The following is a 17,047-nucleotide window of genomic DNA, read 5'->3' on the forward strand; positions in this document are numbered from 1 at the left end:
CATTTTTTTTGTCAGGGAGGCAGGAGTGAGAAGGTGGAAGAGCTTGGGGAGGAAGCGGGTCAAGAACAGAAAGTGCAGAGGCACCCCTCCGCCACCTGTCAGAACCGTGAAGACACGTGCCTGCCCTCCAGGCTTCACCCCACACGTAGGGGCTTGTGTCCACAGGGCACTCCCAGCAAGCGAGGACCCTATGAACCGTGTGGTTTTCTGGACCTAAAACGCTTACTTTCCAATGTAGAATTGTCCTTGTTTTCCTGTTGCTCACAGACTTACCAGAGTCAAGTGCCAAACTGACTTTTCCTCCAGGTCTTGATAAATTGTTGCAGAAAAGAAGTGCTGGCAGATATTTTCTATACCCATGTATCTAAGTCTAGTTATTTTCTTTCAAGGCCTATCTTCTCTCCTTCCCCCCAGTTCCCTCTGGCTTCTAGTTCGCCTCAGCCAAGATTCATTCTATTGATATTAAATGTTATACTATTTAACAATGACATGTCCCTCCTCTCTCCTAACCCCACTTAAGCTTTTTTTCCCCAATGGGCTTCTGCCTTTTTCTATCTTCCACAGGATCCAACAGGATTTCAGTGCTAGCTTGCTAACAGATTTCAATGACTGTCCACCTGTCATAAAATTCCAAGTATCACAGTACTCTAAAGGCACTGATAGCACTTCCTAACCATGCAAAGCTCCTGAAACTGTAATTTAAACCTTTTAGTGGAATCTCAGAATTCCTGAAGACTGTGTGAAAAGTGCATAAAATACGGTGAGATTATGGAAGCTGCAATCCATGTTACCACTAAGGCTACAGCAGGATGGTATAAGGTGAAGAGAAAGAACATAACCTATTTCAGTTTGAAAACCATAACTCGGAAGTAGTCTAGGCGTTCACATGATAACACAGTGTAATAGATGATATTTAGAAGCTTGTCCACTGAGTTATATCAATGAGTTGTGCTAGAAAATAAGATTTACGGTCTTATGATTTTAATCCATTTGGCAGTTAATAAGAATTCAGGAAAATAGAGAACATGCATTAAGTGGTCTTTATTGACATTTCACATTAAGTTATTCATGATCAGTTCTTCAGTTAATTATATAAGTATGATAAGTTATTTTCTATTGGCTGTGGAAATTTAAATGTAAAATAAATACAAAATACATTTGTGGTTTAATGAATACTCAAAGGTTTTTTTCCCCCCCTCTGAGGTATTCCTTTCAATCTGGTTTCATCCCAGATCTTTCTTTTTACTTCCCCTTAGGAAGAGTCTATTAAACCACACAATGGATCTGGAACCAATGAAATCGAGTTTTAATCACATTAGACAAACTTTTTGATCTCATCATACAATACCAATACAAAAGCGCCGCCCATGCCTCTCAGTACGTTGGACCAGGCACCTTTGAAGAAAGCCTTGGGCCCTTCATCTTTTGCAATCTTCCTCCAGCAGTCCACTGTCCCAGTATACATGATATCCGCTGTGGAAACAAACATTGTTGGTAAGGGCTCCATGGTTCTGGAGGAAAGAGACTTTTCCTCTGAAAGACACCTGCACAGTTTGTTCTCAGTGTTACAAAAGGTCACTTTGAGTCTTCAGCCCAGCTCTAAGCACAGTCAATGGGACAGCCCCTCCCCTTGCATAACTGCTGGGTGGGGTCTCTAGATTCCGAGTTCAACTCAAGATCAAGTGAAGAACTGGGGCAGTGAACCAGCTGATTCACGTAAGTCAAACAGAGAAACAGGAAGGGAGCAGGGGGGAGCAGAAGTATTAAGCCGAGGGGTCCTGTTGATTATTGATAAGAAAACTGAGATCCAATCTCAGATTATACTCTTATAAAGCAAGAGATACAATTATTAGGTTGAAGCAGATGAAACTATACTCACTGTTTCTTACTGTTACAATGGCAATTTCTTATGTTTCAACCTATCGAAGCCAAAACTTTTCCTATTGCCACAAACTGCTGGAGGCCATCTCTCCTCCAGCTAAGTCACTGTCCCCAATAATACTTATAAAACTAGGTAAGAAGCATTTTTAAATAAACTAGCTGATTGCTTCAATTCCTTCCCCTATTTCTGCAGCCAGGCTCTAAGGGAAAAGGCCTAAGCCCTCTATGATGCTAGCTACCTAGTTAAGTTCACAAACCAGGTGAACCAAACCATGTCCCATTTTCCATGTTCTTCTTTGATAAAAACAAACCAAATCTTTAAAGGAATAGTTTAGAACATTAGGGAGGATTCATCACAATCTTTCTTACATTTTTATCTCAGTTCTAACAACTTAGAAGAATGCAAGCTATAAAGAGCGCTGACGCGCTGACTAGCGTTCTCCTTGAGCAGAAAAGTAAGGTTCTTGTGGGTCTCGGGCTTACCCCCTTTCCGGCCAGACTGCATCATCATCCTTCGGCGGACGGTGTCAAAGGGATAGGACACCAGCCCCGCGACCGCCGTCACAGTCTGGGCGATCATCCAGCTAACGATAATGTGCACATTCTTGGGGTCAGGCAGCATCCCTGTGGGCAGAGTCAAGAAGCCAAATGGCCATGACGTGATTCCTCCTCCGAGCAGCTGAGCAAAAAGCAGGTGGGGATGGAGAACAGGGCACCGCAACTCCACACCCCACCCTTCCAGAAAAGCCTGCCCCGCGAGGGGTGCCTCAGGAGTAACCAAGCAGCCAACACAAGTTGGTGCTGCCAACCCTCCCTGGATCCGCAAAGCCCGAGCAGTGCCCCACACACAGGGCATGTTGAAGTGTCTCCAAGTTAAACTTGGTAACTGATAAAAGGAGCCAGGCACCCCCTTCGCCCTCTCTGAGTAACTCAAGGCCAGGGTAGTTCAGGAGAGGACAAGGAGAGTCCCCCAGCTATTGATCCCCAGCTCACCACCTCCACAGTTTAGCCGAGGGACTAGGCGAAAGTGAGATTAACAAGACAAGGTCCTTTATGAGTGAGACACCCCTCAGGATCCTCTCTGCACATACCCTCCTCCGCTCTGCGCCCCCTGACACCCTTCTCTCACCCTTGGCTGTATCATAGACTCCAAAGTAGGCGGCTCTGTAGATAATGATGCCCTGGACTGAGACGTTGAAACCCTGGTAGAGGCCCCTCAGGCCATCAGACTTGAAGATCTTGCTGATACAGTTGCCCAGACCAGTGAACTCCCGCTGGGCGGCACCCTTGCCCACGTCGGCAGCCAGCCTGGTCCTAGCGAAGTCCAGCGGGTAGACAAAGCAGAGGGAGGTGGCCCCAGCTGCCCCACCGGAGGCCAGGTTACCGGCAAAGTAGCGCCAGAACTGCTTATGCCGGTCCACGCCCCCCAGGAAGATCTGCTTGTACTTGTCCTTGAAGGCGAAGTTGAGAGCTTGGGTGGGGAAGTAACGGATCACGTTGGCCAGGTTACCCCTCCAGAAGGAGAGAAAGCCCTGCTCTTTGGGGATTCTCACCACGCAATCAATGATCCCTTTGTACTGCTTCTCAGCACTGATCTGTTTGCTGGCATGCTGGACCTGCAGCGGGGAGAGGGGCGAGGGAGGAGGGAGATGGGGGGGACAGGGAGGTCAGGAGAGAGAAGAGGTCAGGAGAACAAGAAGGTTTGCGCTTCATGATTTCCTTGTTTAAAAAGTATGGGGAAGTCAAATGAACACTGAGTAAACTGAAGTCTTAGATACTTGGACACTGAGTCCCCTAAACCCCGTTTTACCTCAATTACCAGGGCATTTGAGAGAAACAGTTGTGTTCCAAAATACACTGAAAAGGATGATTTGATTACGTAAAGGGAGACATTGATTTGCTGCATTTTCCCTACGTGCCAGAACTGTACTAAGGGTATATTACTGGGAGACAGAAATAATTAAAGGTCCCTGGCCCAAAGGACACCTGCTCTGATCTGACAGATACGATGGGCAGGAGGTGAAGATTCCTCAGTCTCTCTTTAGTTTCCCTGAAGACGCAGTCTTTGAGTAGTAGGTGTTCTAACAGAAGAAGAAGGAATCCATTCAGCATTGGAGACTGCCATTTTCCAAGCAAATCCAAATATATCAATTATGATGGGGGCTGTTGCTGTGGGCCATTTGTTGGGGTTTTCTCTTGCTTTTGATCATTTTGACTCCCAAATTGAGAATGCCCAATTCCTCATGGAGGGGTCCTTGCTTTTTGGGCAAGTAAAAAAAAAGGCGGGGGTGAGATGATGAGAACGAGCCATTCAGAGATCAGAGCTGGAGAGGAAAAGATTTGGGGAAAGGATGAATAAGGCCATCTGAGTTTATTCTGAAAAGTGTGAGTTTATTCTGAAAAGTGGTCTCCCAAGACCTGTTTCTTTATGTGCAAAATGGGGGAAACAGCATCTGTCTTACAGAGGTCATACAAAGATAAATGAATAATAGAATAATGTCGGCTATAGCATGGCACACCGGACACCGTAATAATCTTGAGTAATAATTACTCCGATGTTGTTAATCGTAAAAGGTGCTGAGAAAAGGGTGCAAGAGGCTCTGAAAACCAAGAGGTGAGGCCGACCCAAGAGGCCTGAGTGCCCGCGCTGTCCCCGGAGCAGGATCTGGCTGGCTGCAACCTACTCGGGGTGGGTTTCCATATATAGACACCCGCACGCGGGGCGCCACCCGACACCAGGAATCCGCTACTGACGCCGGACCTGTCTGCGCAGAGGGCACCTTCCCCTTCGCGCAGGCCGTGCGCCGGGCCCGGGGCCTAGCGCGGATTTGGGGGGCGGCCCCGCGCCCCGCGGCTCTCCGGGGCCCCGCGCGCCCGGTCCCACGCGCCCGCGCCGCGCTCGCGCCCGCAAGGTCCTCACCTGCAGCAGCAGTTTGACCCTCTCGATGGGCGCGACAGCGGTCTTGGAGATGGCAGCGGCCACGCCGCCGGCCAAGAAGTCCTTCAGGAAGCTCAGAGCCTGATCGCTCATGGTGACAGCCGGGCGCACACCGCCTCCGCGAGACGCGCTCTCGCTCCCTCCGCCCGGGCAGCCCCGGCCTCCCCTGCTCCAGACCCTGCGCGACGCTAAGGGGCCGCTCACCTCGCCCCGCTGCCCGCTTTATATACCCCGCCCAGGCTCTCGCGAGAGGAGGCGGGGTCCCGGGGCCCCGCGTGCCCCGCTCATTGGCTAGGCGGGTGCGCGGAGCCCCGCCTCCTGACCCGCCCCCTCTTCTGCAGAGGGCAACGGGGGCGAAGGCCCTTCCGGGAGGCAGGGGTGGGCTAGGGGCTGTTCCTTCACTTGGGACGTTTAAAGGGCAAATTCATGTTATCTGTCCCGCGAGCGCAGGGAACACCGTGTCTCTGCAGCATGTGGGCCTCTGTATTTATAGCACAGGAGGCCTAGGCCGACCTGGACGCGGACACGGGACCCGCGGCCTCCAGCCCCGCTCGCCTTAACCCCGGGTCTGCACGCGACCCGCCCCCGACCGAGGCGTGGAAGGCTCTCTTTTCTTCTTCTTTCTTTTCTTCTTCTTTGTAACTATGTCCCTCCCCAGAGCTCCCTGCCTGTATGCGGGCCCTTAAAGAGTGGTGTGCGCTCACAAATAAATGAAGATCCGCCAGAGTAAATACACCAACGTCACTTGATGCTGAGATTGCCTCATCTAATGTGGCAACCTGCTGAATCCCCTCTCTGTCCATTCAGATCATTCAACCATTCATTCCGCTAGCAAGTGTTTCTGTGGCCGGCACTCAGCGCCACCAGGACAGGCCGAGTGGTAGGGGGGCCACTAGGTGAACACTTATTTAGCAAGTATTTAGTTTGTGTGTGTGTCGTTTGTCTATTGAATCTGCCTGTCACCCCATGATACACAGCCCCTGATAAATAACGAGGACCTTATAGGCCTCTCTCTCTTTTTTTTAATCCCTTCAGGGTTTAATGTTCCACCCTGCTCTCAATAGAATCTCAGCAAATATTCTGGGCAGAATGTTCGCAGGCAGCTGGCAGCTTCTTGAGAGTCGGTGCTGTTACCCTTCCCATCCGAGTAGCCGGATGACTGGGGAATGTTAAGTAAGAGAAGGTCGAATGCTTGACTGCTTTTCCCTCTTTTTTAATAGACACCTGGCTTTGGGGAGGTATAGTCTATCTAGTCCTAGAAATTGATTGCAATTTAAATTTTTGTATTTAGGAAAATATATTAGTATGAGCTTTGATATCCAATGGCAAGCCACTCCAGTACTCTTGCCTAGAAAATCCCATGGATGGAGGAGCCTGGTAGGCTGCAGTCGGTGGGGTCGCTAAGGGTCAGACACGACTGAGCGACTTCACTTTCACTTTTCACTTTCACACGTTGGAGAAGGAAATGGCAACCCACTCCAGTGTTCTTGCCTGGAGAATCCCAGGAATGGGGGAGCCTGGTGGGCTGCCGTCTATAGGGTCACACAGAGTCAGACACGACTGAAGTGACTTAGCAGCAGCAGCAACTTATTTTTTGACAGTTCATAGAATCATACAACTTTTCAAATACAGCTGTTCCTTCCCCTAGAATGATTGATCTAAACTCTTTTCACTATCCAATTTCTTGCCATGTTTGTTAATGTTCCTTTGTACACTGGACAAAGTTTATTCCTTTTTTTTTTTTTTTTCATGAGCTTGGTGCAGACAGACATCATGCTAGGCACTGAGTGAGCTGCAGCCCTGTGTCATCCTGGGTTTGGAGACTTCAGTAGAGCAGAGGTCACTTAGCTGAGTGCCAGCACCATAAAGGGTACACATTTATTTGAGGATGGAGCAGGCTAGAGTTCAGAAACCTAGGTGAGCTGTATGAAAGTGCACATTTACCAAGGTCAGGCAGAAGGTCAAGAATTCAGCATAAACAGAAAAGTCATTTATGCATCTATTCAACAAATACTTGAGCACTTACTGAGTACTAGGAACTAAGTTTGTCCCTGTGGATTCAATCTGGCTCAGTCCCCAAGATATGGCTCAGTCCCCAAGAACCCCAAAATACGTCCATGGCTTATTTCAGTTCAGCCAAGGACATATTTGTTACTTGTTCAGATTTATCCCAGGTTCACATACAGATTTCCATGGATCAACATAATCCACATATTAGTCATTTTAATTTAATAGTGTACTTAATTACCTTCTGTTAACATAGAGCAGTTGTCTAAACCATTTTCTTTTAACTATGCATTAGAGATATTTCTTGTTTTTATTATGAAAAGTAATGCTGCTATACAGATACTTCTGTACAGATTTTATTATCCCCTTCAACTTTTTTGCTTTTCATGTATCCCCAAAATGAAATTAATAGATTGAACATTTTAAATGTTGTTTTAGCTCCTGCTACAGATTGAGACATCTGCTGGATCATGGAGAAAGCAAGAGAGTTCCAGAAAAACATCTATTTCTGCTTCATTGACTATGCCAAAGCCTTTGACTGTGTGGATCACAATAAACTGTGGAAAATTCTGAAAGAGATGGGAATACCAGACCACCTGACCTGCCTCTTGAGAAACCTGTATGCAGGTCAGGAAGCAACAGTCAGAACTGTACATGGAACAACAGGCTGGTTCCAAATAGGAAAAGGAGTACGTCAAGGCTGTATATTGTCACCTTGCTTATTTAACTTATATGCAGAGTACATCATGAGGAACGCTGGGCTGGAAGAAGCACAAGCTGGAATCAAGATTGCTGGGAGAAATATCAATAACCTCAGATATGCAGATGACACCACCCTTATGACAGAAAGTGAAGAGGAACTCAAAAGCCTCTTGATGAAAGTGAAAGAGGAGAGTGAAAACGTTGGCTTGAAGCTCAACATTCAGAAAACAAAGATCATGGCATCTGGTCCCATCACTTCATGGGAAATAGATGGGGAAACAGTGGAAACAGTGTCAGACTTTATTTTGGGGGGCTCCAAAATCACTGCAGATGCTGATTGCAGCCATGAAATTAAAAGACGCTTAGTCCTTGGAAGGAAAGTTATGACCAACCTAGATAGTATATTAAAGAGCAGAGACATTACTTTGCCAATCAATCAAGGTCCATCTAGTCAAGGCTATGGTTTTTCCAGTGGTCATGTATGGATGTGAGAGTTGGGCTGTGAAGAAAGCTGATCGCCGAAGAATTGATGCTTTTGAACTGTGGTGCTGGAGAAGACTCTTGAGAGTCCCTTGGACTGCAAGGAGATCCAACCAGTCCATTCTAAAGGAGATCAATCCTGGGTGTTCATTGGAAGGACTGATGCTAAAGCTGAAACTCCAATACTTTGGCCACCTCATGAGACGAGTTGACTCACTGGAAAAGACTCTGATGCTGGGAAGGATTGGGGGCGGGAGGAGACGGGGACGCCAGAGAATGAGATGGCTGGATGGCATCCCCAACTTGATGGACATGAGTTTGAGTGAACTCCGGGAGTTGGTGATTTACAGGGAGGCCTGGCGTGCTGTGATTCATGGGGTCGCAAGGAGTCGGACACGACTGAGCGACTGAACTGCACTGAACTGAACTGAACAGATTGAGAAATTGCTCTTCAGAAAAACTGTACAATATGACTTTTCTGTAGAATCTAAAAGTTACAACAAACTAGTGCATATAGCACAGAAGAAACAAGCTCACAGATATAGAGAACAAGCTGGTGGTTTCCAGTGGGCAGAGGGAAGCGAGGAGGGGAAAGATAGGGGTGAGGGGTTAGAGGCACCAATTATTATGTATAAAATAAGCTACAAAATGTTGTGCAACATGGGGAACATAGCCAATATTTTATAATAACTGCAAATGGAGTATAACCTTTTAAAACTATGAATCACTATGTTGTACATCAGAAACTTATATAATGTTGTTCAGTCACCCAGTCATGTCTGACTGTGACTCCATGGGCTGCAGCACACCAGGCCTCCCTATAATTCAAAAAAAGAGGAAGAAGAAATGTGGAGTTCACCAGCTATGTAAACAGGCTCATTTCCCACAGATCCTCCACCAACAATGACTTAAAAAAAAATAGAAAGGATTTTTTTGCTATTTGTGACATTTTATGAGTTGCACCTCTTTAATTACTATGAACCTATACACATTCCACATGATTCAACTTAGTTTGCTAGCATTTGTCTTTTGTTTAAAATCTTAGTCTTCCTTGACCACTTATGGCATGAATGCAGAGTATTTATACTTACAACTATTCTTTATAGATTTGGGACAATAAAGATGTTTTGAGCATTTTTCATTTTTAAAAATATTTATTTTCTTGCATTGTTTTAATCATGTTATTTATTTAAATAGGAGCAGATGTAGAATATGATGATATACTTCCTGTTCTTGTGTAAATGTATCTCTTTTGTAGATATACTAGTCTGTTTGCCCTAAATCATAATTAATCTATCTTCTACTTCTTTTGGTAGTAATTTTTAAAAAATATAACACTACATTACATATTATAAAGTGGTATAATCCAACTTCATTTTTCTCCATACCATTCTTGGGTAACCCAAAACTGATTTTCAAGTAGGTATTTTCTCCTCCCCATTATTTGTCTTATATTACTAATTCTAGATTTTTGTGTAAGTGCTTGCTGCTGCTGCTGCTGCTAAGTCACTTCAGTTGTGTCCGACTCTGTGTGACCCCATAGACGGCAGCCCACCAGGCTCCCCCATCCCTGGGATTCTCCAGGCAAGAACACTGGAATGGGTTGCCATTTCCTTCTCCAATGTGTGAAAGTGAAAAGTGAAAGTGAAGTCGCTCAGTCATGTCTGACTCGTAGTGACCCCATGGACTGCAGCCTACCAGGCTCCTCTGTCCATGGGATTTTTTAGGCAAGAGTACTGGAGTGGCTTGCCATTGCCTTCTCCGATAGCTTTAATTTAGGAAATTATCATACAGTTACTTATTTATTTGATCATTAGTCTTTAAAAACAACTTTTTTTTTAGTCTATTAAGAATAACAACTGCCTATAGGTGATTCGGACACGACTGAGCGACTGAACTGAATTGAACTGAACTGATAGGTGATTCCACAGCCACTTAAAACACAAAATATTTTATCTGCCAGTATGCCTGGATTTACTTTTTACTGTCAAGGTGTTCAATTATTTAAACATAACAGACATTTAAGTTCAATTAGCATATTGATTCAGGAAGTTTTATCTTCTTCGTTACACTTCATTTTACTGATCAGAATTTTTAGTATTTTCTAAGTGGGAGATATCGTATTTTTCCTTGGCTTCTGTCAGTTTCTCCTGTCACCTCAGGGGAGCTGTAGCTGGAATCCTTGACAGGGGCTTTTCCATGGAAATCCATACACTGTCCTTTCCCTCCATGGACTTTCTCAGAAAAGGGAGGCCTCAGATGCCCCCAGGAGCATGAGCTGTCTGTGGTCACAAGGTCTGGGTATCACTTTACACAGGCAGGGGAGAGAATGGTGCTCAGCAGAACATGTGTCTGCCCGCCAATCCCAGTATGTGGTGTCTTTCTGCCAGTCTGAGAATGGACACGGCATCTGAGATAAAAGAGAAAAGTGTACCTTCAAATGTGGCGTGGTATCCTGGAGATTTGGGTGGGGTGGTGGGAGGGTTACACAGAAAAGAGAGTAAGGTATTGAGAGAGTCTTTTGATTTTAGTGGCAGCTTATACACACACATATATATATTTTATATATAATATTTATATATATAATATAAAGTACAATATATAATATAAATATATATAATAAATATATAATATATATTTTTTAATTTTCTGGCTGCACCACACAGCACATGGGATCTTAGCTCCCTGACCAGGGATCAAACCTAAGCGCCCCTGCTTTGGAAGCACTGGAGTCTTAACTACTGGACTACCAGGGAAGTCCAGTGGCAGCTTTGAAAGAATTAATCTTTTCTTTTTACCAAATTGGAGCTAGAGTCTGGGAGCTGCTAAAGAGGAAAAGGACACTGGAAACAAAAACACTTCAGGACTTGCTGACGATGGGGCTAAGGAATCGCCTGTGTGTAGGTATATCTCTAAACCCGCTAGGGATTAGAACCCGCTATTACTATTTGTTCCCATGCTAAACTTCAGCCCTAAGCCAAGAGGAGTCAATTCTGAAAATTTATTTTTTGACCATATAAGACCATACATGAATTGCTGAATTTCAATCGAAAGTATTTAGTAGACTTTCATAGCCATGCATTGATGCGTTGTTTCAAAAAGACCAAACAAAACGAATGCAATATTTCTCTACCATTTTCGCTTAAGGGAGCTCCAGTAATCAGAACGATACCTTAATTAACAAACTCTTTATAAGAATCTTAATAGTCAAGCCCTTAATGGAGTGCACACACACATCACATGCCTTCAAAATCATGTGTATTCATGCAAAACACTCCAACTACCAGTTCCTAGTTAGCTCCTGCCAAGAAAATTATGCAACTACAAGATGTGTCTTTTTTTTTAACCCACTAGTTCATTGTAGAAACTTTTAACCCTTTAATGATAAACTCCCTTGGGTATCTACTCTCCTCCTACCTTCATCCATCAAAATAGAAATTACCTGAACCATTCACACTCCATTCATTCAAATTCACTTCCTTTTCATCTTTCGACAAGCATTTTTGCATGCTTAGTCTGACACCAAATACTGTTGGGCACTGGTGATACAAGAAAGGTAAGATTGTTGCCCTGGAGGAGCTCACCTGGCAGACACAACTGTACATGTGGTGCCTGCAAGGCTGTTCCGACCTCATGGGAAAAGATCCAAGTAGGATTTCTGAGTGAATGACTTTCATGTGCTACCCCAATCAGACTTGTGTTCTTAACATTTTAGAAATGCTTATGACACAAAAGTTTTGTTTAAAAAGATATTAGGCATTGTTATTTTTTTCCTAATGCATCCTAACTTGAAAGCAATTATTTATTTGTTTTGGCTGCAGTGGGTCTTCATTTTGTGATGGGCTTTCTCTGGTTGCAGCAAGTGACGGCTACGCTTTGTGGCGGCGCACAGGCTTCCCACTGTGATTGCTTCTTTTGTTGCACAAAGCACGGGCTCCAGGCGTGCAAGCTTCAGTAGTTGCAGCACCCGGGCACAGTAATTGTGGCTTACATTCCTAGTTGCTCTGAAGCACGTGGAATCCTCCCAGACCAAGGCGTGGCGCTGCATCCCCTGCATTGGCAGGCGGATTCTTAACCACTGGATCACCGGGGAAATACCAGGCACTGTTACTTAAAGGAGGCGATTTTGGAGGCAGAGGAGCCCCTGAATCATGAAAAAAGATGTTCAGAGGGATTTTTTCCCCAGAAGGCCCTCCACCCTGGAGAAGCTGGCTTAGCAGTTGCTGAAGGCAGGGAACCTGCATGCTTTTAGCCCCGGCAGCTTCTCCCCCACTAGCAGGGGTGGGTATCCCCTTTACTTTACTTTATCCATAACCCCAGTAAGCATTTTCAGTCTTCTGTAGTACAGTTAAACTTATTGCTATGGTTGTGTAATAATGTCTTCCAACCATAACTATCCACACTTCATTTTTCACTGACTTCTGGTTTCACCGAATTATGGCTTCTATGAATAAATCCGCTACTCACCTGGAGTTGACTTGATGGTTTTTTAAGTACATTTTGAGCTGGTTTCCCCAGTATTTAGTTTTCCTTATCCTAGGATTTTTTTTTCATAAAACTTGCTTTATTCCTGTTATTTCTTAAATCAGTGTTTAATAGATGTTATCCAAGAGACCTTCTTTGTTCATCTGTACTATTGAATAGCAATATGTTGCTATTTTAATATGGGAGGTCGTTTTCTCCATATGCTTGCTTTTACCCCCGACCCTTTCCTTTTTCAGTCAGCAAGACATTCTGCGTCCTTACCTCCAAAACAGAAAACATTCAGAAAGCAAAGAAAATAAGGAGTCTATTGTTAGCATTCAAATTTCCCAAGGAAGAGAAAGAAATCGCATCTACACAGGAGATTTGGTAGAATACCCGAGGGAAAGCAGAACTTCCTGCCCATCCCACACCTTTCCAAAAATTTTATCAAGTTCCCAAACCTGGGGAGAAAGGAGGCACCAGAGAGAAGGCAAGGAGTGAGATGTTCATTTGGGTCTTGAGAAGACCGGACCCTGTACATTTCCCAGTCCAGGGAGGCAGTGAGCAGCCGGGGAGACGTGGCTGGGTGGAGTTTTAGGACACAGGTCAGAGACAGCCTTGCAGAGTTCATCCAGCATGAAATGGAACAGGAGAACACATTCCAGGTCCCTGCAGGTTAGCCTGCGGGCGTGAAGGACTCTAGAAAACCGCAGCGTGTTCCTCCTGCCCCTGAGTGGTGTGGGAGCAGCCCCAGGACATTCTGTAACCAAGGACACCAAAGTCAGCTGAAGCGGAGCCAGACCCGAAGAGCCACAGGGCTGTAAGTGAGGCGAGTGTTGGGTGTGACCTTGAGGGGCAATAACAGGAGACCAGAAGGGAATAAGGAAGGGCCTGGCAGCTGGGGCCAGCGCTGGGAGATCCAGGCCACACGCCCTTCCTCCTCAGCGTTGGCGCTACCATCAGACATCCCTGGAATGTAGATGGAATCCATCCAAAGGCGGTGGAGAAATAAATGGGGACCCAAACTTCTTCCACTGCTCAGCAGAAAGGAGTCCACTGAGTTTGTGGGGCAACCTTTATACTTACAATAGTATTTTCTTAGTTTTAGAAAACAATATACTAAAGGCATATCATGATTTTGGAAACCACTGTGGCTCATCCCATCAAACAGATTTCTTTAAGAAAGAGATGCAGAAGCCTTAGTTGGGGGAGGGAGGACCTTCAGGATGGTTTACTCTATAAGTCTCTACAAAACTCCAGCTTATACATTCCTTGTTCTTGTTCTTGTTTAGTCTCTAACTCATGTCTGACTTTTTTGACACCCACCAGGCTCCTCTCTGTCCATGGGACTTTCCAGCAAGAACACTGGAGTAGGTTACCATTTCCATCTCCTGGGGATCTTCCCGACCCAGGGATCGAACCCAAATCTCCTGCATTGGCAAGCAGATTCTTCTCCATTGAGCCACCAGGGAAGCCCTTATGCATTTTCATTATATGGCTAAACTAAATAAGTGTAGTAACTGACTCTTTTTAACATATAAGCTCCATGATGTGTTAAACATAATAATTGTTCAATAAATGGTTGTTAAATGAATAGGGAAATAGCACACTTCAGTTTCTAATCCACTAGTTCTTTTATTTATTTTTTTACAAAGAACCTGTGTGACATTTTATTTATTTATTTTTATTGAAGTATAATTGATGTACAATGTAGTATTAATTTCTGCTATACAACAAAGAGATTTATATATATATGAATCACTTATATATATATGTGTGTATAAGAATACCTATTCTTTTTAACATTCCTTATATATTCTTTTCCATTATTGTTTATCACAGGGTATTGAACACAGGTCCCTGTGCTATACAGTAACACACTGTTGTTCATCCATTCCATATGTGATATGTGTATGTGTACGCTTAGTCGCTCAGTTGTGTCCAATTCTTTGTGACCCCCATGGACTGCAGCCAGCCAGGCTCCTCTGTCCACGGGGATTCTCCAGGCAAAAATGCTGGAGTGGGTTGCATATTGTAACCTCAGGCTCCCAACCCCTCCCTCCCCCATTTCCCCCTCTTTCTTGGCAACCACAAGTCTGTTATCTCTGTGAGTCTGTTTCCATTTTGCAGATAAGGTCCTCTGGGTCTTATTTTAGATCCCACGGATAAGCGATGTTTATTCATCTTTCTCTTTCTGTCTAGTGTACTAACTCTTAAATTTGTCGATAATGGAGCACCTGGAACCCACCCTACCTTCTGTGGAGCACTATGAAATGCAGGTAATTGGAATTTCATCATATAAAGTAGGAGTGACTATACTAGCAGAAACACGATTGTCTACAATGTGTGTCTGCCGTGCAAAATCATCGCCACTTCAGTGGTTGACTTGTCAGTTTCTCCTTGTAGTTCTGTCAAATTTTCCTTCATATGTTTTCAGGCTTTGTTCTTAAAGACATACAAAATTTGAATTGTTATACCTTCTCGATGAATCTAGCTTTTATCATTAAATTTTAGTCCTCTTTATCTGTAGTGATACTTGTACCCTAAATTCTTTATCTCCTAAAGGAACAGACCAATAGCTGTTTTCTTTGGTTTGCATTTGTCCAGTTTCTCTTTTTCTACTCTTTTTCCTTCAACCATGCTGTATGCTTGAGGTATATTTTCTTTTTCCTTTTTTAAAAAAGTCTAAATTGATACTTTTATCTTTTGACTGGAGAGCCTGGTTTCATTTCCATTTATTGTGACCACTGGTATTTTTAAAATTTTATTTTGAAATAGTTATAGGCTCAAAGGAAGTTGCAAAGAAATCACTACACATATTTTAAAATTTTATTTCTGCCATTTTACTTTATAATTAATATTTGTTCTCCTTGTTCATGTCCTTGACAATTACAATTTACATTATTTTTTACCATGAATATTCTGTGTCAACCATTATATATGTATCTGAGTTACATATGAAGGTGCTAACAACAGTATCAGTTCAGTTCAGTTCAGTTCATTTGCTCAGTCATGTCTGACTCTGTGACCCCATGAATCTCAGAACGCCAGGCCTTCCTGTCCATCACCAACTCCCGGAGTTCACTCAAACTTATATCCATCGAGTCAGTGATGCCATCCAGCCATCTCATCCTCTGTCATCCCCTTTTCCTCCTGCCCCCAATCCCTCTCAGGATCAGGGTCTTTTCCAATGAGTCAACTCGTCGTATGAGGTGGCCAAAGTATTGGAGTTTCAGCCTCAGCATCACTCCTTTCAAAGAACACCCAGGACTGGCCTCCTTTAGAATGGACTGGTTGGATCTCCTTACAGTCCAAGGGACTCTCAAGAGTCTTCTCCAACACCACAGTTCAAAAGCATCGATTCTTCGGTGATCAGCTTTCTTCACAGTCCAACTCTCACATCCATACATGACCACGGGAAAAACCATAGCCTTGACTAGACGGACCTTGGTTGGCAAAGTAATGTCTCTGCTTTTTAATATACTGTCTAGGTTGGTCATAACTTTCCTTCCAAGGAGTAAGCGTCTTTTAATTTCATGGCTGCAATCAGCATCTGCAGTGATTTTGGAGCCCCAAAAAATAAAGTCTGACACTGCTTCCACTGTTTTTCCATCTATTTCCCATGAAGTGATGGGACCAGATGCCATGATCTTAGTTTTCTGAATATTGAGCTTCAAGCCAACCTTTTCACTCTCCTCTTTCACTTTCATCAAGAGGCTTTTGAGTTCCTCTTCACTTTCTGTCATAAGGGTGGTGTCATCTGCATATCTGAGGTTATTGATATTTCTCCCAGCAATCTTGATTCCAGCTTGTGCTTCTTCCAGCCCAGCGTTCCTCATGATGTACTCTGCATATAAGTTAAATAAGCAAGGTGACAATATACAGCCTTGATGTACTCCTTTTCCTATTTGGAACCAGTCTGTTGTTCCACGTACAGTTCTGACTGTTGTTTCCTGACCTGCAGACAGGTTTCTCAAGAGGCAGGTCAGGTGGTCTGGTATTCCCATTTCTTTCAGAATTTTCCACAGTTTATTGTGATCCACACAGTCAAAGGCTTTGGCATAGTCAATAAAGCAGAAATACATGTTTTTCTGAAACTCTCTTGCTTTTTCGAGGATCCAGCGGATATTGGCAATTTGATCTCTGGTTCCTTTGCCTTTTCTAAAACCAGCTTGAACATCTAGAAATTCTCGGTTCACGTATTGCTGAAGCCTGGCTTGGAGGATTTTGAGCATGACTTTACTAGCTTGTGAGATGAGTGCAATTGTGCGGGAGTTTGAGCATTCTTTGGCATTGCCTTTCTTTTGGATTGGAATGAAAACTGACCTTTTCCAGTCCTGTGGCCACTGCTGAGTTTTCCAAATTTGCTGGCATATTGAGTGCAGCACTTTCACAGCATCATCTTTCAGGATTTGAAATAGTTCAACTGGATTTTCATCACCTCCACTGGCTTTGTTTGTAGTGATGCTTTCTAAGGCCCACTTGACTTCACATTCCAGGATGTCTGGCTCTAGGTGAGTGATCACACCTTCGTGATTATCTGGGTTGTGAAGATCTTTTTTGTACAGTTCTTCT

The 17,047-nt window shown here is 44.2% G+C and overlaps 1 protein-coding gene across 1 annotated transcript; it reads right to left on the minus strand.

Moving 5' to 3' along the window:
* Positions 1-1,283: 1,283 nt before the first annotated feature.
* Positions 1,284-5,034, minus strand: SLC25A4 (solute carrier family 25 member 4). The gene is made up of 4 exons (XM_055416409.2): positions 4,802-5,034; positions 3,011-3,497; positions 2,365-2,505; positions 1,284-1,473 (listed from the first exon to the last, which is right to left on the minus strand). The coding sequence occupies exons 1-4, from the start codon at positions 4,910-4,912 to the stop codon at positions 1,316-1,318; spliced, it is 897 nt and encodes a 298-aa protein (XP_055272384.1). The 5' UTR covers positions 4,913-5,034; the 3' UTR covers positions 1,284-1,315.
* Between the last annotated feature and the right edge of the window lie 12,013 nt (positions 5,035-17,047).

Source organism: Moschus berezovskii, chromosome 26, assembly GCF_049115385.1.
Source record: "Moschus berezovskii isolate FMDL1 chromosome 26, NW_MosBer_1.0, whole genome shotgun sequence".
Taxonomy (NCBI): Eukaryota; Metazoa; Chordata; class Mammalia; order Artiodactyla; family Moschidae; genus Moschus; species Moschus berezovskii.